Source organism: Batrachochytrium dendrobatidis (genome assembly GCF_000203795.2).
Source record: "Batrachochytrium dendrobatidis JAM81 unplaced genomic scaffold BATDEscaffold_10, whole genome shotgun sequence".
NCBI lineage: Eukaryota > Fungi > Chytridiomycota > Chytridiomycetes > Rhizophydiales > Batrachochytrium > Batrachochytrium dendrobatidis.
Genome location: NW_006281108.1, coordinates 911,770 through 936,462, shown reverse-complemented (window position 1 = coordinate 936,462; position 24,693 = coordinate 911,770). Strand labels below are relative to the sequence as shown.

Here is a 24,693-nt window from a genome sequence, read left to right as displayed (position 1 = left end):
GCTATTTTTTACCAAGTTTGGAGAACCGATCTAGAAGCGACGAATCAAATGCATTGCTGGTCTGCTCTGTAGTTGTCATGGAGTGTGGAAGATTGTCCAACATCGAAGCGATTCGTGCCGCATGATCTACTTCATCAACCACTTGATTTTCTTTAGCATCGACATTTAATTCATGATTTGGTTTGGTCCAATCAGCATTTATAGATGAAGCTGAATCATTTTTTTTTTGATTCTGAGATTGTAGTCGTGCATTGCGCTGCTCGTTTTCTGCAATACAATGCTGCTGTTTCATTTTAGCTAGTTGTTGATGAGCATAGGCAATTTGAGTCCATAATGTAGGTGATTGGCCGCCACCACGATGATCAAAGTCGGTAGGATCCGAACAGCATCGTCGACTCTGTGCATCCAATGCTGACATATCATGATATACCCTTGTCAGCAACCAATGCAAAAGTGTTTCATTGGATGCGCAAATACCAGAAAGAAATACAGGTGCGGATGGCATAGAAAGATCCATTTTATAAACTGCACTACTTGCAGATCCAGTCACGCCAGTAGCTGTAAGCGTGTCTTTTACTAAAAGACTTGGTTGTTGAAGATTCAAATACAACGAATTGGATTGACATGCATTTGCTAAATTGATCATGTTTTCAAGTCTCTGTGATCCAATGTGTGACAATTTGGGCATAGCTGACGAATCTGTGCCAAACTCATTTCGTATTTCAATCAAATTTTCAACAAGATAATGCATGCATGGCACGACAATCACAGACACATTGTTTGCAGAACTATTTCCATCAATAGCATGTATACCACTACGCTGCTGATGTGATATGACAATCTCTGTAGTGAGTTCCATGAGCCCATCATGGTGCAGCAGATCAGACATGTGCATGTACTGATCCATCACCTGTTTTTTTAACAATGCCCAAGATGATTTTAAACAAAGAATAGGTTTAGATTGCAAAGCTTCTAATAAAGCCGTAGCAGTTTCTAAATCCCGGTAAACATAGGTGGAATAACACATGGTGGTAACAATAGTTTCAATGGCAGCTGCACGAGCATGATCGGCAGTGGGAGGCAAAGTATGACCAGAATTTGATCTTGTCTGATTTCCAAAAATAGATTCTGGAGTAGACAGGACAATGGCAGATATAGCCAAATGGCAGATGTACTGATGCCAATCCATGGATCGTCGCGTAAACTCCTTGACAGATTCAGGACCAGCAACAGACTGTAATTCTAGAAAGATTGGAATTTTCGAAAACAATTCAACACTTATAAATGCCATATGAAGAGAGAGAGTAGCAGGAGAGAAGGCAGTGATTGGAACAGTAGCTACAGAATCCATCAGTGACTGCAATTGCTGGAGTTTATCACGTCCAATATTGACATCCTCGAGCATGCGACGAACAGACGCCAATGGTGCTGGAGGTAGAATAGTTGCAGAAGATGGAGCGACAGACTGTTTGTATTGAGAGTCTGCATGATGGTACAGTTGTGCAGACAATGCCAATCGTTTTGTAAGTGGAGATAATGGCAACATAGGAACCAACATGTCAGTTGTAAATCCAGACCTGCAGTCTTTTGATGCTGTTGATTCTGGAGTGCTAACAGCCAGTTGCAAGTCTTTGTAGATTTCTGCTATTTGTGAATCCAGATTATTCATCAATGTTAATGTCTGCTGTTGACTGGTTCCAGTTTCATATAAACGATCCGTTCTTTCTTCCAATCGAGCCAAGACTTGACCAGCTAGTTGAATATGATGTCGAAAGGATATCTATGTATTCCTAGTTAGCGCATGTTCTGTATTCTCTTGGACATTTATAATACTGTTAGTTACATGAATATTGCCAGTCTTTCGAGCCTCATCTGCTTGCATCATCAATAGTTTCTGATGCTCATCTTGCTTGACTTGATTATCATTCATTCCTATTTAAATACAATGTAAAGATTCTCATCTATTCCACTTCACTCAGATCGTGCTATTTCATACAATCTAAACCATTCACCAAAACTAGTTTATTCAGTTTATGCATTCACTCCGTTTGTTGCTCCCGTCTTTCCAAATGGTTTTGATTTTCCTCCTGCAACAACACAAGTCTCGTACATTTTTGTAATCTCAGTCACTGTTTTTGGATGATGGAATCGTCTGTCTGTAATGCGTACCAAGGGTCGAGTATCCCATCCATAAATACTCGAAGTTGTTTTGGGAATATCACTGACATCATGTAGTGGGAATGCGTCGTGTAGGCGATTGTATGTTTCTAGTCATCATTTATATCGCATCAATATTATGACTGCATAATGATGTACACGCATTTCATCGCTCACCTTTTTCTTGCTGGTCTGTCATATCTCTATATAGCATCTTATCCGTAGGCTTGTTTGTAAACACCAAATCTATCCAAAAATAATCATTAATGTCGATTATTCTAGTACTCGTACAAACTGGATCGTACTTACTCTTGACAGAACTCGGACTTTGTGTATACTTTTCATTGAGTTTAAAATGGCGTAGCTCTTTCTTGATGGTTTCTGCTAAAATTGCATCTCCAATGATGGACATGCTACCTCGAGATCCACTGGATGCATCTTTGGCATTCTTATCTTTATTAGACATGTCTGTTTTGTATAGCTTGTTTAGAGTTTTGGAAAGTATTCGAGTTTTTGTCAGCGTGGATGTATCTGACTGGTTTTTATTGATCATCAACTTTAAAAATAGACAACATTTTACCAAAGAGACTAATATTGCAATAGAAACAGACTGTCAGTATCAGTCAGGGTTTATAAACATTAATCAAACTTACAGTTTTACGCATCAGTTTTATAAAATCTTGCTCGGTAACTAACCCGCAGTTGGATTTGTCAGCCTCTTCCATCATATCTCGAACATCCTCATTTGATAATGGCTCACCGACCAACGCAGCAATTCTTTTCAAATGGTCTCCAGTAATACCTGTATTGATTTCCATTTTTGATGGGTCTGTGTTTGAAGCATGTAGCTTTTGTTTCAAAATATGTTGAATATCTCGTTCATTTTTTATAGCTGAAATGCCCATTCGACTGTTACTGAACCGTATGGACGTAGACTGAGTGTGCTGCAGACTTTCACTAGATGATGATCTAGATGATCCACCCAATGCCAAAACGGTTTGAAACAAACTTGCCATTTGCAGTTTGGCCTGCTGTTCTGCCTAAAATATTGAATTGTAGCATCATTCAATTAGAAACTTTGAGCGTGACGAATTGGTTCAGCATCCTACCTTGTGATATCGCATCACTTGGATAAATTGAGCCAAACTAATACTACTTTCGTCTGACTTTACACCAACATTTCCCATCACTAAATCAAACTCTTGTTTGGTTGTATCAAATCCAAGCGAGCGCATGGCAATACGAGCTTCTTTTTTACTGATATGGCCAGATCCATGATAGTCAAACAAGGAGAACGCGTCAGTGAACTCGGCAAGTTCAATATTACTGAGTTCAAAATCAGCAGTAGTGATGAGATGAGGTCGAGATGCTGTTTGTTGTAGAGTATTTTTCTGATGTGATAATGTCAAGCTATTTGGTGCGGTAGGTATGATACGAATAGCTGGCGGAGGAGAAAGAGTGGATGCATGAGCCTGTGATGAAAAGTGTTTTAATGGCATTACCAAAGTTAATTGGATTACAACTCTATTCACGTAAAATAAACCATTTATCTTTCATTGATTACTTTTTTAGAATGAATAAATATTTAGGTTTCCAATAAAAATGTATTTAAAAACTTGAGTTTGTAATCAAGTTCAAGAAACTAATTTTAATAATTTAATATTATTAATAAATCATCAACAGGACATTTTAATGATTTATTAACAACATTCTTGATGTTTTCAAGTGAACACAACAGTGAAATTGAAGATTCAAAACTTGACATGACATCAAGTGATATGGACGACTACGAAACCAGACAGAAAAAACAGGCTGTATATGACATATTACATAATAATCCATCTTCTCTTATTCAAGCCATTGCACAATCAGGAGTGAGTTGAACATGACTTTGTATCAGCTGTTGCATTCATCTTTAATATTCAAATATCAAACCTTGATCGTTGCTGATTATCAATATTAGTCCATTAGTAGAATACAAATGGAAGCCATCAAGTCACAGTTGCTGATGCCGTCTCCTTTACCAACAGATGCAGCATTGATGGATGTCTTGAGACAAGGGCTAGACGAAGCAAGATTAGCAACACATGGAACTACTGGCATGGTCGAGTCCAGTCATCCAACCACAGTCAACAGTACTAGTTCAACAGTAGTGATAGCATCAGATCTAGCAACGGCACAAACGTCTCAACGACTGTTGGGGGGACAAGCGTCCACAGCAACAGTGATTATCTCACCAGTGGACATGACATTGCCTTGATCAACACTCATGTGTGTATTGACTAGAAAATGAAGATGTCATCAATAGTTGATAGTGGCTTCGCTGCAGTTCAAGCATTTATATAAATGCTCAAGTTTCCATTTATTCAATACAAAAACAGGATTTGAATTAGAACAGGATTGACAGTTTGATAATCCCAACTGGCTGGTCAGACTACTGTTAATACTATCAATCAACTTCAAATTATGGCTGCTAATATGATTGAACGACAAACACCTACTGAACACTTGAAACAATCAACTGATACTGCTGGAGAGGCTAGTGGGATTTTTGGAAACATTCATCATCCAAATGCTACCAATGCCAACTACCATTCAGGTGCTACTCTACTGCAGTCCTCAGACCATCAGCAACAAACTCTGGATGAAACCCTGTCTTGTCAGCAGCAACCATCTAGTCAAAACTGTCATAACGAGACCTCGATTGATGATGTCGTCAATGACAATACAGTTCAAAAAGAGTCCTTCAAAAACCTCATATCCAGAGTCTGTCTACGCAGTTGGACAAGACCGGACCAGTATGTGTTTGTGTGTGCCCTTGTGCTAGTCACTGTGCCCAGTATTCTGACCAGTGTCTATGTGTAAGTTTGTCCTTTAAAGCATCCCTAAAATTAATCCATTTCATCATTGTTATCCAACTCACCTGTTGCATATGTGTTATAAATTCAGATTCCCATTCTTGTGGTACCACGGATTCCCTCTCCTCACTGTATTTGCTATTCTGTTTGCTTCTCTGTCCATCATACTGCTTTTTGCCACAAGCTTCACGGATCCAGGTGTACGTATTGGCTAAAGTTGTATTCGATGTTCAAACAAATGCTAGACTAACATAAATCTATATAGTACGTTCCAAAAAATATGGATATGCATCCATCCCTATTATCTACTGGAAATTCATCTACTGTACCTGACGGTCTTACTAGCAACTCTTATCCATTTATTTCTCAACAGCAACTTGGTCCATCTCAGTCACAGTATCCACCGGAAACATTGCTTGCGCATGTAAAGACTGTGCTGGTCAATGGCCATATAATATCTGTCAAATACTGCAACACCTGTCTATCATGGCGACCACCACGCACATTTCATTGCGCCACATGTGATCGTTGTGTGCAAGGACATGACCATCATTGTCCATGGATGGGCACTTGTGTTGGATACAGAAATTACCGGTTTTTTTATATGTTTCTATGCACTACACTTGTTTTTATTGGGATCATCATTGCATCCCATGTGCTATTTTTAGTACACTCAACTTCTAGCAACACAATTCGTGATAACCCAGTATCTTTTGGTGTTCTTGTTCTTGGCTGCTTGGCCATCTGGTTTCTTTGTATGATGGTTGGATATCATACCTGGCTTATTGCACAGGGAATCACTACCCACGAACAAATTCGCAGAGGAAATGGTACTTGGAATGAACCTACCGATCAAGGAAATCCATACGATCAAGGCTCCATCATCAAAAACTTTATATATGTTTTATGTCGTAAAATAGAGCCGAGAAGCGAAAACTCGACTCGCGGACTAACGCCTACTACTGACAAAACTCCACCAGATTGGACGAGTAGAGATATAGCACCCACATCTACTACGTCAACTATAGAAATGGCGACTCCTGACGATTCAAGACTGAATCCCTCAAGTTTGCCACCAAATGCACTGATTCGAGCATCTCTACCTCAGTCATCCATATCACTTTCGAAACAAGCAACACCTCCATGTAAAATTGATGTGAATATCAACACAGAACTCATCATGTCTGATTTGTTTTTTACAAATCATAAAAATAAATGCGACACAACTTGATAGTTTATGTACTATATCTCTTTTTACAGTGAAATCCATTTATTTCAGACGCTTTGGAGGTTTTTGGCACTGATACAAAATACCATTTGAACTGGTATAATCAGTTTACATGATTTTTGTTGTAGCCAAACGAATTTCCTGTGGACGTGCTACAGCTTGATAAACTCCGCTCAATACAATCCGACATTTGTGCATACTATTCGCATCTGTTTCTGTCGTGCCAACTATGCATAATCCATCATTTATGCTCAAAAAATACTGTCATAATGACAGAAACCCTACATGTGCTGAATATTTTATTCAAATACTACTGGTTTTATCATTCGTTTATACTTTGATATCTGCACAGCTTTCAGCAGATATTCGTCAGTCACCCGTTGCCATCGACTTTACAAATGCATGTTTAAATCAGTTACAACAAACTTATCATCGTGGTGAAACTGAATGTATAGATTGTGGTGATACTAATCGTTTATATTTGGTTTAGGTGGTTACTTCTCAGCCCTTGACAAATTGGAATAGAGGCAAGTCAATGTCATCTCGGTTTAACTCTTGTCCAGATTAAAGCTTGAATTTCCTCAACATGTATGCGGTTTTTGATGAAAATGCGTGTATTTAGATATTGGAGGTTGTTCGTGCGACCTGTCTGTTGGAAAATGCGATGCAAACTGCTGTTGTGATTTAGATTGCAGTTTGGCTGATCAACAAATGTATTTTACTGGTTGTGTTGCACCTCCGTTGAGTCAATCTCATTCATCGCTACCATTTTGTTCCCAATACCTCTCAGCAGTCAATTGGCAGAGTCAACTGGGTGCATCAGTATACAGATCATCTGGCGGTGCACTCTGCGTCGTGTTTGCAAATAGTAAGCTCAAATCAATTAAATCTCTGCATTCTCGATTAGATTTAACCACTCTTGAATCCTATGTTGTGTAGGTGCGGCAACAGGAAGATTTTTCAAATATACGGGACAGTACACCCAAGATGCAGCGTTTAGTTCTCAATTTGCTTTGGCTAGTTACCCTGCAAGTCTGCCCTCTTATGACATTGACTTGAGCTATTTGAGCGTGCAATCTTATCGTGCAAGTTTAACTTTTTGACTGCAGTGCTCATTTTGTAGAGCCTCACACGTACTGTGCTGGGATTTGCTAATCTAATTGAATGCTTTAAATATTATAGTTTGGTGATCCAGTACAGCTATTTTTCCCTGCTGTTGGACTCAAGGGTGCCATGCCACTTCCTACATCTTCACCTGATTCGATATGCAATGACGCTTCTCCAGCTCGTAAATATCCATCGCTATATTGATTTCCAGTTTATTTTGATTTGGAAATATCTAGCTTACACGTATTTGATCCTCGTACATGATTTAGAATTCATGGTATCTCGAAGTGGTTCCTGTCAGCGTATAATTTCAAACGTGACTATGGCATGCACAGCCGGAAGTATATTTCATCTTGCATACTATACAAATGGATTCCAGCTTGTTACTGTAAGTGCAGTTGACGTTTGATTAAATATACAGCTTATTTTGATTTTTTGAATACGTGGTCTTGATTTTTTAGGATCCATCTGCTAATGCAGCAACTGTTGCGCCTACAATCAATAGCGTAACGTGTATTGATGCAATCACTGGGCTTCGTATGCCATGTCCCACTGCTGCAACTGTGCCTACTATCAGTGGATCAATTTGTTCTCAAATGGTTGTTCAGGTAATTAATAAAAATTTAAACTTATTGCAACATTTTTGTATTTACTAACACGAATTCTACTGTAAACTAGGTCACTTATACCTTTATTTATTCTACACTACCAAATGCACATTTCACAGATTTACTCATTGATGTTGTACTGGGATCGTATACTATCAATTCGGGAACAGCAATCAAACAAACTTTCATTACCAACTTTGCACCATCTGTATGTATTTTTCAACAAACACTTGTGTTGCTTGAAATGTATGGACTGTCTAATTCACGGTGATATACTTAGATTCAATATGCAAGAACATCAAATGTAATCAAATCGGGAACACCAGGATATCGAATTGGTTCGCCTATACTTGCAGGACTTTTGACTCAATCTGGCACTGCATCAGCTATATCTTACACTCCAGATATACAATTTGGAATCACTCTTCCAACAGATGTTCCTTCACAGGTGCCAGGTGGTCGATCTCAATGTCCAACAATAACAGATTACGCTCGTCGAGTTCCAATCACATTTGGCGAAACGTCTGTATATGGATGTACGCTTCAATTCAATCGCACTGCAATCAATTCCAATTGCGCTGCCATTCGATCGCAGGTGTTTACTTTGCAAACACTGACTGCTGGTGCATTGAGTCATGTTGGAATGTTTGGTAATGCTAGTGTTGAAAATATTTTTGACTGGGTTCCGATTATCAACACCGTTCCCACTGCACTCACAGGCACACAGGTATGTTTTGACTATTTTTTTGAAATTGCGATCCAGAGTTAAAAGTGTTGTATTGTTTAGTCTATCACGGATACAGTTGGAACTTGCTCATCAATTCTGACTGGATTTGATATACAAGTCTTGTATACACATCTGGGAGTATTGACCAATCCGCAACGTGCGATTGTGGGTGTACGATACAGCTACACATCAGGAAAATTCCAATGGCGATGCATTACCCCAACCGATTGCGTCGATCCAGCTACATATGGTGCAGCCTCTAGTGGGGTGGGTACATCCACTCAAACCTTTCGTATTCGTTCTTCAGTATCATTTGTCAAGGTAGATAGCGTTGGTACAGCTTTATTTTCCCCACCTGCTCCTAGATTATTTACTCAATTACCAAATGATATTTGGTATCCATTCAATCTATAATCAATACGTTGATTGGAGTGTTTATCGAGTATTTTGGGTTGGTATTTTATGAATAAAGCGAATTTTTGATATTGAACAATACTCGAATGTATTATTATAGTCTAGTTTTAATGATTTGAAATACAAACTCATTTATTGTACTGTCAATCTCAAACTACTTGCGATTTAATTCAAACAGATTTTACGTTTTAGAAATGCAATTGTTGCTTTGATGGCAACATTACAATGTTTGATTTTAAGAATCTGATAAACTGAAACCATGCGAATACTGCTTTGAACATTCTAGTTTTACGTGAATTGAGTAAAACGCCAAACTGTTCTTTCCAAAGTTTATGCTGACAACTGCATGAATCGATTCTGTCTTGAAGCATTCAAACTTGACAGTTTAATTTAGTGTATTCTATACCATTGATATTCGTTACTTTTTATTCATGGCAACTGCATCTAGTCGTAGTCCTGCTGTGAAGCGACTTATGAAGGAGCTTGCTGAGCTGCGTGCCGCTCCTTCACCAGAATTCACTGCAGAGCCTCTTGAAGACAACCTATTGGAATGGTATGCTAATAGAAATATGCATGGTTTTACAAGAGTATTTTGGAGTATCTTTATAATAACCTAGTTTACTCATCACTTTGGTTTAGGCATTTTACATTGAGAGGACCTCCAGATGGTGGATTTCTAGGAGGTCGATACCATGGCAGACTGATATTTCCTGTTGATTATCCATTCAAGGCAAGTAAGCATCGTTTGAATATCCATGCATGTGTGTTTGGCTTGGAATCATATTGCATCCCTGCGCTTTCCATCCACCTGCTCAAAGCCAATCCTGATTCCTTATCAACTCATGTACTGACACTATGATTACAACAGCCTCCCAACATCTCTTTTCTTACGCCCAATGGAAGGTTTGAAGTGGGGAAAAAGATATGCTTGTCCATCACTGGATATCATCCAGAATCATGGCGTCCTGCTTGGGGTGTAAGAACAGCACTTGTAGCGCTCATTTCATTCTTTCCTACAAAAGGCGAGGGGGCGATTGGAGCATTAGACTGGTCAGAAGAAGAACGACGCAAGTGTGCTGTCAGCAGCAGACAATGGAAATGTAGTTTTTGCGGAGTGGCAATGTCGAATGTGCTGCCAGATGAAACCGAAGCGCCCACTCAAAAACTAGAGTTGGATCCAGACATCACACTCAGTGTTGGCAATAACACTGATAACAAATCTGTATCTATAACAACGGTCGCTGATCCCACAACTGTTTGTGCAGTATCTGAACCATTGCTGAAAACAAGTACAACACCTACAACGGATACGCAAACAGATTCACAGCCAAAAGTATCGACCCATGTTGATCCATCACATTCAGATACTGTCTTAACACAGGAAGATCCTTGTGCTAGCAGTACTTTACAAAAGGAAGTGTTGCTCAAGGACATGACAGCAACGCGACAGCTTGAGCAAGAACAACACATGCTGCGAACCATTCGAGCCAACAAACGAACGACACTAATGCAACGATTGGATGCAGTTATTTTTGCAGTAGTAGGATTAGCAGCAGCTCTCATTCTGCATAAAATAACGATTGGTTATTGAATATACTGTTAGTGTTTGATGTGTTGTGACGATGGATGGTTGACTTGTAATAAGAATTTTGCAATAATCAGCCATACATTCGATATGTATGATTCAAGTTATGAACTATCAACCCACTGTAGAGTTGAAGCATAAACTGAAACGACATGATGTTTTGGGTGTCGTTATCAAGCACGGCTGAATAAAGAACATCTGTCATGTATTTCTGACATATTAATAGATTGATCACTTTCAGCAGTAAAACCTCGAGTGTTTAGCATGAATTGTGCTTTATAAAATATTGATAAAACTAAAAACATTCAAACAGAACATGACAATCACTGCAAGAACACTCGATGGAAAGTCTAATATTTGATCAAGCTTCAATGCAACAGTTCGTCACATGATTTAAACTGACAATCTGAAGCGATTTCAATCCACAAATTTCAACATCACAACTGGCAAGAGCGGATCTACTGTTAAAACCACCAACAGTGGTCACTACTGGATATATATTTTATTAGCAGCATGTCATCATCACCCAATGGTCAGCACGAGACTAGTGAATCTGCCAGTAGTGTCATGACTACTGAAACTATTACTGCAGATACTCCTTTGACTACACAACAATCTACGCATAGTGCAGCAGCTTCCAATACAGAAATATCTACTATGCTTTATGCTGTGATAATCAGAGCTTCATTGTTGGAACTTCAGATTAGTTCAGCCAAGGGTAACAACTCCAACAGCGCGAAGCGTGTAGAGTTGAAGGACGCATGCACCAAGGCGTTGAGTGAGTTGCTGCGTTGTTACTCTAGTGTGACTAGAGTGGATCTTGTAATAATATTAGTGTTCTGGATTGGTGAATGCACTTGTAAACTGACTGCTTGACTCTAAACAACAGTCAATTGATATACTAACCTGACTGTTTAAACTTGTGGTCATTGAATATACAGTACTCGTTAATGCTGGTGAAACAGACTTGAAGCAAGTACGAGATGCAGTGTTTCTTCCACTTCGTTTGGCTTGTGAGTTGCGCACTCATCCTGCTGTTCCCATTGCTATCGACTGCATAGGAAAGTTGTTCTCCTATGATTTTTGGGGTGATAGCATCCCTGCATCCGAACTGGATTCAAAACCCACTTTGGAACCTCAGGCTCATTTACAATCTACAAATCCATCTCAAGATCGTATCAATCTGCATGATGATGACGACGATGATGATGGCGAAGGTCATTTTGCATCAGAAAGTCCAGATCTGTTCAATCAGGCTTTATATCGCCATTTATTTGTAAATACTGTCGTGGATGTAATTTGTGCTTCATTTAATCATACTGGCCAAACTGACGAGTCAACACAACTACAGATTGTCAAGGTGATCGACTGTATAACATGTTTAAATCTTGGCATTATCATTTCTATTCATCATGTTTACACGACTCTTGATTAGGCAATCACATCTGCAATCACCACGTCTAATCCCAGATCGGCTATTCATGGAAAATTATTACTAAAAGCTATGCGAGCAGTTTATAATATATTTTTACACTCTAAAACTACCAACGTGCAAACTATTGCTCAAGCCTCATTGACCCAGATTGTACAAACCGTTTATTCACACATTCCTGAATCTCTTGGTTCAAGTCGCTTTCTTGTACGTCATTTGCAACGACTAGGTTTTGATTGCGGTGATGTAGAATTGACAGAAGATGGTTCCAAGTTGCGTGATGGTGATACAGGCAATGAAATGAAAGCAGTGGATTATCTTACAGTCGAATCTCAGCCCAATAACTCGATGGAAACTGATGAAGATCAGTCAAATAATTCAATCCGTCACTCTAAAACAGCTAGTTTAGACAGCTTGTAAGTATAGTTGTTGTTTGTATTGTTTGCTTGAACTGTGTTTTTGTTTTATTACTCAACACACGACATAGGAGTCAACTTTCCGATAGATCTGCTAGTGGAAGCATGCCTCGAAAACAAAGCAAACGAAAAACTTTGGTGAGAACATCACAGGAAATTATATCCGCTCAATCTGAAGCACGCCGACTTGGGTTGGAAACAGTATACGACCAGCATGTAAAGGACGCATTTCTTGTTTTTCGAGCTATTTGTAAACTCAGCATGAAACCTTTTGGAACTGCAGATCAGCCAACTGATATAAAATCCATTGCCATGAGATCCAAGCTTCTATCCCTGCATCTAGTGTATCAGGTTCTTACACTGCACAAGCACGTCTTTTTCGCACCCGCACCTATTCTTTTCTCTTGGAAAAATCATCAAGCTACGCCTACATTACCATCCGTTGCATTTATTCTTGCTGTCAAGCAATACTTGTGCTTGGTATTCACAAGAAATATTGTAAATGTGCTTCCTCATGTATCTGAAATCACCATGGCGATTTTTGGTTGCATTCTACAAGATCTACGGTCTATTTTAAAAGTAGGAAGTTGTGTTTTTTTAAAATGTCATGCTTGAACATTCCTATATTTAACATTTTTAAAATACAATTTGTAGAAGGAAATTTTGGTCATGATGACTGAAGTGATTCTTCCATTTATTGAAATTAAATCTGGAATTCCATCGTCCACATACCGACAAAGAGTGATTTTGTGCAATTCACTCCATCGATCATTGTCAACACATTCACAAAGTGGTCGGATGCTGGTTGAACTATATTTGAATTACGATTGTGATGCACATTCTGGTCCATCCGAAAACATCCTAGAACGACTCGTGTCGGCAGTAGCAAAACTCATTACTTCAACAGCCGATGTAATTATTTCAGAAAAATCTCCACAAAATATCGTGGTCAAATCAAGCGGAATATGGTCGGGAGGTTCAATGCCTTCCTTTGCCATTGCAAATTTACCTCATTTGACTCGTGATGAAATCCGTGAATTTTATCTTGCTAGTGGTGATCCCAACGAGCTAAAATTATGTGCATTACAGCTTTTGGTCAGTGGTGTACTGAAACCACTTATTGGTTGGTGTCATGAACGGATGAGTAGTGTTGCTGCTGAAGAAGCTTCTTTAACCAAATTGGCAAGTGGTACTCCAGACGAGTTTAGTGACAAACCTAAAGCAGTTGTACCTGTTTGGGGAGGATTGGATCCTACCACTGGTTATTATCATGGCATTGATGATCCTACTGCATTTGAAACGCTTAAAAACAAGAAACGTGCACTGATTGAAGGCATAAAGTTGTTCAACTACAAACCCAAAAAGGTAGACATGTTTAATAATGCTGTTTTGTTATGTTCAACATACTCACATTTTGTCATTAGGGTATGCAATTTTTACTCGACTCCAACTGTATTTCAACTCGCACACCACGAGATATTGCTCGATTTTTACTCACCGCTGAAGGGTTGAGCAAAGGAATGATTGGTGAATTTCTTGGCGAGGGTGACGATGAAAACATTGCCATTATGCATGCATTTGTTGACGAAATGGAGTTTACAAATCTTGGGTTTGTTGAAGCACTCCGCACGTTTTTACAAAGTTTCCGTCTTCCTGGTGAATCTCAAAAAATCGATCGGTTCATGCTGAAATTTGCAGAGCGGTATCTTAAAGGCAATCCCAAAGCATTTTCGAGTGCAGACACCGCATATGTGCTTGCGTATTCAGTGATCATGCTTAACACTGACCAGCACAATGCACAGGTCAAGCGAAAGATGACAAAAGCCGATTTTTTGAAAAACAATCGAGGCATTGATGAAGGAAAAGACCTTTCGATCAATGTACTTGAGCAAATTTTTGATGAAATCAATGCCAATGAGATTGTCATGAAAGACGAGGTGGAAAAAGTGGCTGGATCAGGTGGTGGTGACGATAACCAAGATACTCTTAATCAGCCCATGAGAAAACTAAAGATAGATCAAGCAGGAATCAATCTATCGCTAAAGACCGAAGCCATGTTTGGTATAATCACACGAGGAAGTGATAAACTTGATGGGAGTCCAGTTTCACCAGCACACACCAACCTATCAATTACCAACGATTCTTCATCTCCCACTGATTCTATTTTTATCTCTGCCACTCAGTTTGAAAACGTCAAACCCATGTTTCAATTGCTGTGGATGTCAATTCTCATGGCCATATCAACACCTTTACAACAGAGCGATAACATAGATATCATTGAAGTATCTCTGGAGGGCTTCAAGAGTGCTACGCATTTATCGTGTCTGTTTGATCTCGAGTTTGAAAAACGCGCGTTTTTGTCCAGTTTAACCAAGTTTACTGTTCTTGGAAATATAAGCGAGATCAAATCAAAACATCTCGAGGCTGCCAAATTGCTTTTTCGAATTGCATTGGCTGATGGGAATTCTATGGGTGAATACTGGGGAAATATTGTGCGGTGTGTGAGTCAACTTGAAAATCTGCAGTTGCTTGGTACTCAGGATAGTGATGACATGACATTCAGGTAAGTAATGGTTTTAGATAATAATTTTGATTTTGATTTTGATCCTAATTTGTCGTGGCATGCTTTTGGATTGCTAGAACTCCGTATGATGTACGTAAAGATACATCCAAACCTACAGCAATGCAGAGAATTGGAGATGCAATCACTGCAGCTGAAATTGCATCTCAAACAATGGCATTATCGGTAGATCGCATATTCACCGCAAGTGCAAAATTGTCGGGTTCTGCCATTCTCGACTTTGTTCGAGCACTTTGTGAAAGTTCGTGGGATGAAATCAAGTCCAGTTCTGATCGTGAACATCCACGCATGTACTGCTTACAAAGACTTGTGGAGATTTCATACTACAATATGCGTCGTATTCGTGTTGAGTGGTCCAACATTTGGGCCATTCTTGGTAAGCACATCAACCAAGTCGGTTGCCATTCTAATGCAACGGTAGCCTATTTTGCTTTAGACAAGTTTCGACAGCTGGCCATGAAGTTTTTGGAATTAGAAGAGCTGCCCAATTTCAAGTTCCAAAAGGATTTTTTGCGACCATTTGAAGAGATTTTTAGAAATAATCCCGACGTAAAAATCAAGGATATGTGCTTAGTTTGTTTGCAACAGATGGTGAATGCCAAATCAAAGAATCTGATGAGTGGTTGGAAGGCAATGTTTAGCACGTTTTGCAGAGCAGCTCAGGAAAAGCATGGTGTGTATGATTTCTTTTGATACTCACAACTGACTTGTATTTGACCGATTTAATTATAGCATTTGACTAAATCACCATATGCTTTTATTTTAAAATGTGTAGAATCCATTGTAATGCTTGCATTTGAGGTGGTCAAGTCCATTTCCATAAATCATTTGGATTTAGTCATTCGAAATTATACTTTTGGTGACTACGTAAACTGTCTTGTCGAGTTTTGTAAAAATCAGGATTTTCCAAAAATATGCCTTCAATCTGTAGAGCTTCTTCATCAAGCAATTGTACATGTTGAGAAACGACTGGAAGCCATGAGCCCAAATCAATTAGCCTTTTCAACTGGCGAAAATCTAAGTGATGTTGTTGAGCATGCTATGCAGCTGCTTTCCACTCCGATTTTACCCAAACCGGAAATGCAAGTTCATATAGAACAAACAACACTTGCTGATAATCCATCCATTCGGTTCTGGTTTCCTGTTTTGTTTGGATTATACGAGGTTGTCATGACCTGTGATTTAGAAGTTCGTACTCGTGCGCTCAACTTTTTATTCGATGCTTTGGATGAACATGGAAACTCTTTTTCACAAGATTTTTGGTCACTGATTTACAAAGGTGTTTTGCTTCCCATTTTTGACGATCTTCGCATTACTCGCAGTGATCAAAGCAAGTTTTCCAACAGAGAGGACATGTCTGTATGGTTATCCACAACTCTGATTCTTGCACTGCGTAAATTCGTCAAGCTTTTTTCGAATCATTATTTGGCGCTGTTTTTCATGTTCAATGAGATTGTTGATCTGCTATTGATCTGCATGACACAGGAGAGCGAAACACTGTCTAAAATTGGATCAACGTGTCTGCAAGAGTTTATTGAAGAAAATGCGACAAAGTTTGATGCAGATTCTTGGGATAAAATATGTGATCGGCTTGTTTATTTGTGCGAATTTACGATGCCGGATGAATTGTTTTTTGACATCAACGAAGTAGTCAAGCAGCCTTTATCTGTCACGACAGACAAGGCTCCACACAGTGATTCTGATACAATACCAATACATCCGCCACAGCTACTCCAACAATCGCCATTACCGATCGAAAAAGAACCACAACGACCTTTATGTGCGACTGGTAGACCTTATTCTCACAAGCCGGTCAAATCAGAATTTCAACGCATTATTTTTAAATGTGTATTGCATCTGCAAGTCATTCAAACTTTGCAAGAACTTCTCTCTACTGATCACAACCCAACCGTATATAATTCTTTACAGTCATACCAAGTGCTTAAACTTGTTGACTGTCTATTTCAAAGCTACAAGTTTGCAAAACTGTTTAATGCTGACGGGGAGTTACGAACCATGTTATTTAGAATGGGATTTATGAAACAACCACCTAATTTGCTTAAACAAGAAACTTTGAGCATCTCTGGGTATTTTATGGCGCTATTTTGCATGTTTGGCGATATGTCAAAAGAACGTATTTCTAGTCACGATCAGATTAAGCAGCGTTTAATCCCGTAAGTGCATCATTCTAGCTCAATGCATGTTTGTTAAACTTTACTTATTGCTGATATTTGTAATTTTAAAATCACAGGCTTGCATATGACGTTCTCTGTTATTATAATACATTGGATCCGGAAAGCCGAAAGCGTAACATTAGTGCATGGCGACCAGTAGTTCAAATTATCTTGAATGGGTTATCTCGGTTTACAGATTCTCAATTTTCGGAACATATTTGGCAATTTTATCACCCAGTTGTTGGACTGATTCAATTTGATATGCCATTTGAGGCTCGTCAAACCATCAGAACGATTCTTGTGCGAGGTGGTATTGTATTTGGCGCAAATGCAACATCAGCAGCTAGTTCCACATATACTGATATACCACATTTAATGACCATCAAGAAAACAGATAGTGTGATCGAGTCTGCTACAATGACTACAACCCCAACCCATGACAAACCATTTCAAGCAAGTTCATCTATGCAGTCAAGTTCCGCTGATATGCAAACAAGTTGTGATGATGCATGTGTTTTGGTGACTGATCCTGCCAATATTTCTTCAAATCTATTGGCTGAACAAACCATTCATGAGTGATTTGATTTTTAATATTTTTAATATTATTGTGTTATTGAATATATCTGTCAATGTGTGGTTGGTTATCATGGTTTGAGGTGTGATATTAGTAAAATGAGTGGCAATAATTGGTAAAGCAATAATTGTATTTTGGGTCGAGTAAATCAATAGTTTCAATTGCATTTGCCGAGTGATTTACAAGACATTGGCTAAAACAGTACGCTAATGCAATGGTTGAAACCCAATAAACATATTTTAATATTTCATTGGAAATACTCACGACACTATATTGTTGGGTGTTTATGAAATCGCTAATCTTTGAGGTCATCAACCTTGATAAATGCGTGTCAATATACCAAGTTTGTAGTAATACTTGTCAGTAATGTTAAAGCAATACATCAATATGTATCTTATAATTTTTCAAGTATTTGTTAACAAGCCTAATTTTATACATCAGAATTACACAATTTTGAAATTTCATCAACCACAATAGATAAACTCATTGTAATATCAACTGTATTGTATTTTATTCTCTCCTTGCACTGTGAGCTATATAAATCATATTTATAGCGATAAGTTTACTTATGATTCTAGAGTAGAGCTTCCAATATCATTTCCTCCTTCAGGTAGTAAATCTTCTTTTTCTGATACAGACTCTGTAGCCAAAATAGAGTTTTCAGTAGTTGGAGCAACAAACGTTTCATCTGATGTAATTGCAAACGTGGTGCCAGTTCTTATGAAAATCGAATGCAGCACCAATCGGAACTCTGGTCCCATATCATGCAATAATAAATTTGTTACATGAGTGTAGAATTGTTTGATATGTCGACTGAATTGAGAATTGTCTAAATCCACCACAGTATTGAGGATCATGGCAATTACTGGTTTCCATGAATTCAAATTACGCCGTTTTGCCTCTCCATCAAATGAATTATAATGTAATAGCACTTGGATGCATAATCTAAAATTATTCATGTACAAATGAAATGTCAGTAACATGAATCACGTCCATCACCAAATGATTACATGGTGTATCAGCTGGCTCTTACGGAATAAGCTTTTTTTCAGATTGTTCTCTCAACAACAATTTATCTGGTGATTGATCCAACAAAATCTTGGTCATGCACCGAATATACGCAGTTACACTTAGCGTCTCTTGTTTTAACAAGTTGGGCATCTGCTTCATATAGCCAAGACGATACAGTGCTACCCTCAGACTCGTATATCTATTGAATGCTCTGGCAAATCGAAAACTCTGTTCAAAACAGTCCAAAAGTCTAAACAAATGATCTGCAGCCAAAGCCTTATATACCACATCATTTGATCCAGAAAGCATGGTGTCATTGAGTGTTTGAATAATAAGTAGATGCAAAACGCAGTTGCTAAGTTGTCGCTGAAATTCAACTTTTTCTGGTGCTGGACCAAACGGTTGTTTAAGAAAAGCCAAATCTGGATCCAGATCAGCGGGATTGATCTCATCAGATAATTGTTGGCCATCAGAATCACGAGTAGCTTCCACATTAAAAAACAAAAAATACGGCGTGGTTTCATGACACAGACTTTCAAACGATTCAACAATGCTGTTCCATTGCTCGGTGTTGAATCGAGCAGCGTTGTGTTCAATAAGTTGAGTTAAACAAGCAGAACCGATTCTTGACAGTGCTTCGTTTTCATGGGTCAAACACGTTCGAAGAATGTCGAGCATACTACCAAGAATAAATTGCAAACTATCAAAATGGAGTGAAAACAAATCCACAAGTTGTCGAAGTGCTTGAATCAAAGTTGTTGATAGCCAAATGCTCATTTCCTCCTTGTTGGCAAATTTTGAATTGGCAAGGCTTGTGGATCCGGAATGCTTGAGATCGTCAAAGATTGGGAATAGCACTCCTTTTGCCAACAGAGTCCAGAATTCACAACTAAACGTATCCCCATGAGCACGCAGCACCTCAAACAAATACTGCAACCCTTTGGATCGAACTTCCAACTCGGAAGTCATGATAACATCTTGTAAGCCAAATAACACCGGCATCCAATACTTGACAGATGCATCGTCTTCAGCAGAAGTATGACGGATACTACCTGTATGTGGATTCACAACAACACGTTCTGGAGAAGTCAATTCCTCAAGATGCAATGGAGTTGCAATCGTGTTTTTCCCTGTATTAATACGATCTTGTTTGGACAGTATCTCAACAACTCGGCCAATAGACTGACGCAATAGTTCTACTGCACTCAAACTAATTCTTACAAATTTGGCATTTTTACAAAATTCGACGACACACGCAACAAACTCTGGATAAGCTGAATTCGCCAAAGCATTTTCAAAACTTGTCTTGTATATCACTTTGATGATTTCAAATGCTTGTGTGACGAGCGGCTCATTGGTATCACGAGATGGACGAAGAAGAGCACCAAACAGCATTTTCCAGCCACTCATCAGATTCTTTGATTTGGCCGTCACTATTTGCTGAATGCATGCCAAGCACATGTCCTTGACTTTGATGTCAACATTGCTGCGTAAAATCTCTTCAAATGGTCGCAAAAAATCCTTTTGGAACTTGAAATTGGGCAGCTCTTCTAATTCCAAAAACTTCATGGCCAGCTGTCTGAGTTTATCGACAGCAAAAAACGCAACATTAGTGTTTGGATAACTACCAACTTGATTAAAATGAATTCCAAGAATGGCCCAAATGTTGGACCACTCAACACGAATACGACGCATATTGTAGTATGAAATCTCCACAAGTCTTTGTAAGCAGTACATGCGTGGATGTTCACGATCAGAACTGGACTTGATTTCATCCCACGAACTTTCACATAGTGCTCGAACAAAGTCGAGAATGGCAGAACCCGACAATTTTGCACTTGCGGTGAATATGCGATCTACCGATAATGCCATTGTTTGAGAACTGGCTTCTGCAGCTACATCATCAAGTACACCACCGCGTCCAGATACTCGAGATGAAGAGTTTCCTTTTGTTGTTGATCGTTCAGACACACCTCGAGTGCGAGACGCATCTTCAGCAGCCACTCCGCCTACAATTTGAAGTTTTTCTAATTGACTGATACATAAAACAACAACACTCCATGAGTCCTTTAAAGAGTTGCCTTGCATGTAAGCAATATCTAGCAGGGCACGGATCGCTTCAAAATTTTTAGCTCGCATTTCTTGAATGTTATTGAGAATGGTGAATTTTCCCAGTGTTGAAACAAAAGCCTTGGCTTCTAGATCCATTTCAAACAAGTATGCAATATGCACAGCTGATCTAAACCCTTCTAAAGAAATTGCAATTGTATCAATACCGTCTGTTTCTTGAAGTGGAGAGCTTATTGCTGTAAGAATAGACATCCATATAAGCTGGAACATGGGTTTTACATGTTCGTAGTGGCTTGCAGAGTAAAATGAAGTAGGTCGATTACGCGAAACACCTTTGGTTTCGCAAGTACCCATCTCGTTTTTGGTTGGAGATCGAGCGGTAGCTGTTTTGCTTCGCATATTTGTAAATATTGCCTCTGTTTTAAGTGCCATGTTTTCAGTTGTTTTACTAATTCCTGGTTGACCGTCACTTTTTCTGGGTTTTCCAAAAAGAAGGTTGTCTACATCAACAGGTAACCCGAGTGTATTTGGTTTGGCCAGTTTAGCTGCTTCTTTTGATTTTGATGCCACCTCGTCTTTCATGACAATCTCATTGGCATTGATTTCATCAAAAATTTGTTCAAGTACATTGATCGAAAGGTCTTTTCCTTCATCAATGCCTCGATTGTTTTTCAAAAAATCAGCTTTTGTCATCTTTCGCTTGACCTGTGCATTGTGCTGGTCAGTGTTGAGCATGATCACTGAATACGCAAGCACATATGCGGTGTCTGCACTCGAAAATGCTTTGGGATTGCCTTTAAGATACCGTTCTGCAAATTTCAGCATGAACCGATCGATTTTTTGAGATTCACCAGGAAGACGGAAACTTTGTAAAAACGTGCGGAGTGCTTCAACAAACCCAAGATTTGTAAACTCCATTTCGTCGACAAATGCATGCATAATGGCAATGTTTTCATCGTCACCCTCGCCAAGAAATTCACCAATCATTCCTTTGCTCAACCCTTCAGCGGTGAGTAAAAATCGAGCAATATCTCGTGGTGTGCGAGTTGAAATACAGTTGGAGTCGAGTAAAAATTGCATACCCTAATGACAAAATGTGAGTATGTTGAACATAACAAAACAGCATTATTAAACATGTCTACCTTTTTGGGCTTAGAATTGAATCGCTTGATGCCTTCAATCATGACTTGTTTACGATGCTTGAGATTTTCAAACGCAGTAGGATCATCTTCAGCTCGAATAGAACCAATTCTACTCATTTGCTTTTCTTCATCACCTTCAGTGATAAGACGTAGACCGCCAACTCCAAATAATCCGTCGTCTGTATCGTTTGATTTTTTCTTGTCTTGATCATCCAGATTTTGCTGCAATTTTTCAGTACGTAGCTGGCACCATTTAACTAAAGGACCCAGAATACCTCGAGAAATCAATTCTAGACCTCGTTTTTTCAACTCACGAGTATCTCCTACAGCAGAGTAGATATCTCGTACTTGATCTCGGGACAATGCCACTAAATTATTTGTGGTCAGTGCTGGAGCAGAACCGGGAATAACATTTACGTAGCAGGATGTAAAAAGTGGAGTAAGTGGTGGCTGAGTCGAGCCATCAATTGGCTGAGAGGCTATTTTAGCCAATGCCGAAATCAATCGTTCCCAGATATTTTCTTTTGCTGTAGCTTCAAGATCGCAATCATAGTTGAGATAGATTTCAACCAACATGCGTCCACCTTCAGCATTCGAGTCGCCGAATATTTTTTGTAAACATTTGAGTAGAGTGTAACGTTGATACCATGGAATGTTCTTTTTTGAATCAAGAATTGGAATGATGATCTCGGTAAAAAATACTGAAATTTCACGCTTGAGACCAGCACGACTATGCAACATCAATTTACCAAAGATTTCCATTGACACTTCAAACACTGGAAGGATAACACTTGTGGCATTTCGACTCAATGATAAGATCAAAAACTCTTTAACTGCTTCTGTGAATGTCATTGGATCTACTTCTTTGTTTAGATCTTTAGAATTAAATGCAATGCTGGAGATGGTGCTGAAAACATAAGTGTGTGATCCTAGAACGGCATTAATGAGATGCAGTGCCAAAAGTTTAGATCGGACGGGTTGAGATCGTAAATCCATTGATCCTTCTTGAGATGGAATAGGCTTCATACTGAGAATGCATAATGTTCGAAGGACTTTAAAGGCATCTTTTAAAGATTGATTTCCAAATGGAGTCGATGGAAGCACGTTATCTGTAATTGTTGCTGTTTCTTTTCTTGTATGAGATCCTGTTAGATTGGGCGACTTTTTGCTAATGTCTGGGGTACTACTGTATACAGAAATAGTAGGATTGCTAGATAACTCCTGTAGTGACGATTCATCACATGTCACAGTCACAGTCACATCAACGCTTTCCGATCCTGCCAACAAATCGACAGAATCTGGCACTCTAGAAGTGGGAGGCTTTGTGGATAGCTGTTTTGAGCGATCTGAAAAGTCCTTGGACGAAGAAGATGATAAACCTGATTTTCTATGTTGGGTGACTGGGGATTGACTTCCAGGTGGACGGGGAACACGACTAAACACACTTTGGATCATTTGGGTGACTGTGCCTTGAGCAACAGTTTGAACATCTTGAGATTTTGACAACAAAAATACATTGTACGTGGTTCTAATGGCTTTTAAAAGAATTGCGCCATGCAGGGTATATGCAGAGTTTGTAGTTGACAAGGCAGCTTGAAGTGCCTTGATAAACATAGGTAATGCGTTGAATGTCAGTTTAATCATATATCAATGGGTTTTGCATCGTAAATCAAACGTATACCTTGATGATTTGAAGTTGAACCTTTTCATCTGTGCTTTCACCAGCAAACGCATTACAGATTGTGCTAATCACAAAAGAAATCATGTCTTTGGTTCCGTCATTGTCATTGTCATCATCCTGTTGCTCGTCCGATCCGCCCGCGAGATTATTGCTATTACTAGCCTGGAACCCATCCTTCATTGTAGGCTCAAACTCTTCACTTACTCGACCCCAATAGTTGTAGGTAAATAATTTCCCCATACAGTCAATGGCTATAGTAGCCAACTCTGCATTTCCAGATTCACATGCAATCTGAAATGGCTTGAATATGGATATAGGTGCTTGCTGAGTTTCTGCATTATCCAGCGCGTCTGAAGATGGATCCGTTATAAAAGTTGCATGAAAATACAAGTAACGCGGTAAGTATTGTTAGGTTCAACACCCATCTACAAACTCGACTTGGTATAACAAGTACACTAGTAGTCTCCTTTTTCAATTATGAAATGGTAAGGCATAAAGTACTCAACATCTCATTCAAACAACTTACTCATGGCGGTTCTGATGGCTGCTTTAAGTGGCTCGCTTCTACGACTTTCTTTAGAATTTTGAAGCATATCCAACGCCATACGAATAAAAAAGTCGCTCGAATTGGCATTTCCCATTGAGGTCGATGATGAAAAGGTTTGTTTGAAATTGCTAGTACTCGTTGAGGATTTCATGGCAGATGTAAGTCGGCCTAAAATGCTCGTACCCATCATATCTGATGAAGGTGCCTTGCGCATCTTTAAACTGATGGAATATTACAAAAACAAGTATCAGTTTATTGTGGTTGGTTTAGAACGATGCAAGTCGCGAGAAAACAATATATTCAAATATCTTGCTAAAAACACAGCCTGATAGTTATGTAATAGCCATATTGGTATCGTAATTACTATCATACGTAAAATGA

At 39.0% G+C, this 24,693-nt stretch overlaps 8 protein-coding genes across 8 annotated transcripts; 5 read left to right on the top strand and 3 right to left on the bottom strand.

The window, feature by feature from the left end:
- Position 1: 1 nt before the first annotated feature.
- Positions 2–1,930, bottom strand: BATDEDRAFT_26730 (uncharacterized protein; the record flags this gene model as incomplete). The annotated part of the gene is made up of 2 exons (XM_006680683.1): positions 2–1,780; positions 1,844–1,930. 2 exons carry the CDS (start codon positions 1,928–1,930, stop codon positions 2–4), a joined length of 1,866 nt encoding a protein of 621 aa, XP_006680746.1.
- An 880-nt stretch (positions 1,931–2,810) lies between these two features.
- On the bottom strand, positions 2,811–3,491 carry BATDEDRAFT_6479 (uncharacterized protein; the record flags this gene model as incomplete). Its single annotated transcript, XM_006680537.1, has 2 exons — positions 2,811–3,101; positions 3,330–3,491. Coding segments are annotated over 2 exons (453 nt in total), but the record flags the coding sequence as incomplete, so codon positions are not given.
- A 429-nt stretch (positions 3,492–3,920) lies between these two features.
- On the top strand, positions 3,921–4,417 carry BATDEDRAFT_26728 (uncharacterized protein; the record flags this gene model as incomplete). Its single annotated transcript, XM_006680682.1, has 2 exons — positions 3,921–4,031; positions 4,121–4,417. 2 exons carry the CDS (start codon positions 3,921–3,923, stop codon positions 4,415–4,417), a joined length of 408 nt encoding a protein of 135 aa, XP_006680745.1.
- A 206-nt stretch (positions 4,418–4,623) lies between these two features.
- On the top strand, positions 4,624–6,256 carry BATDEDRAFT_90518 (uncharacterized protein; the record flags this gene model as incomplete). Its single annotated transcript, XM_006680904.1, has 3 exons — positions 4,624–5,018; positions 5,107–5,215; positions 5,281–6,256. 3 exons carry the CDS (start codon positions 4,624–4,626, stop codon positions 6,244–6,246), a joined length of 1,470 nt encoding a protein of 489 aa, XP_006680967.1. The 3' UTR covers positions 6,247–6,256.
- A 698-nt stretch (positions 6,257–6,954) lies between these two features.
- Positions 6,955–9,099, top strand: BATDEDRAFT_90528 (uncharacterized protein; the record flags this gene model as incomplete). Its single annotated transcript, XM_006680903.1, has 8 exons — positions 6,955–7,111; positions 7,183–7,313; positions 7,426–7,531; positions 7,587–7,738; positions 7,812–7,958; positions 8,029–8,166; positions 8,239–8,685; positions 8,746–9,099. The coding sequence occupies 8 exons, from the start codon at positions 6,955–6,957 to the stop codon at positions 9,097–9,099; spliced, it is 1,632 nt and encodes a 543-aa protein (XP_006680966.1).
- Positions 9,100–9,443: 344 nt separating this feature from the next.
- Positions 9,444–10,905, top strand: BATDEDRAFT_37278 (uncharacterized protein). The gene is made up of 3 exons (XM_006680761.1): positions 9,444–9,652; positions 9,739–9,829; positions 9,968–10,905. The coding sequence occupies exons 1-3, from the start codon at positions 9,531–9,533 to the stop codon at positions 10,688–10,690; spliced, it is 936 nt and encodes a 311-aa protein (XP_006680824.1). The 5' UTR covers positions 9,444–9,530; the 3' UTR covers positions 10,691–10,905.
- Positions 10,906–11,666: 761 nt separating this feature from the next.
- On the top strand, positions 11,667–17,866 carry BATDEDRAFT_12995 (uncharacterized protein; the record flags this gene model as incomplete). The annotated part of the gene is made up of 11 exons (XM_006680558.1): positions 11,667–11,772; positions 11,902–12,044; positions 12,120–12,312; positions 12,379–12,501; positions 12,543–13,111; positions 13,187–13,897; positions 13,957–15,095; positions 15,173–15,786; positions 15,889–16,070; positions 16,161–17,287; positions 17,365–17,866. Coding segments are annotated over 11 exons (5,409 nt in total), but the record flags the coding sequence as incomplete, so codon positions are not given.
- A 492-nt stretch (positions 17,867–18,358) lies between these two features.
- BATDEDRAFT_20395 (uncharacterized protein) lies at positions 18,359–24,406 on the bottom strand (the record flags this gene model as incomplete). The annotated part of the gene is made up of 7 exons (XM_006680596.1): positions 18,359–18,806; positions 18,895–19,880; positions 19,947–22,025; positions 22,085–23,686; positions 23,766–23,851; positions 23,924–24,115; positions 24,292–24,406. 7 exons carry the CDS (start codon positions 24,404–24,406, stop codon positions 18,428–18,430), a joined length of 5,439 nt encoding a protein of 1,812 aa, XP_006680659.1. The 3' UTR covers positions 18,359–18,427.
- Between the last annotated feature and the right edge of the window lie 287 nt (positions 24,407–24,693).

What these genes read in the sequence shown, in the direction of transcription:
- BATDEDRAFT_37278 (XM_006680761.1), top strand. Translation starts at nt 9,531, where the DNA reads ATGGCAACTGCATCTAGTCGTAGTCCTGCTGTGAAGCGACTTATGAAG. An exon ending in GAAGACAACCTATTGGAATG is followed by an intron (nt 9,653 to 9,738) that starts GTATGCTAATAG and finishes ACTTTGGTTTAG; the next exon opens with GCATTTTACATTGAGAGGAC. An exon ending in CTGTTGATTATCCATTCAAG is followed by an intron (nt 9,830 to 9,967) that starts GCAAGTAAGCAT and finishes TGATTACAACAG; the next exon opens with CCTCCCAACATCTCTTTTCT.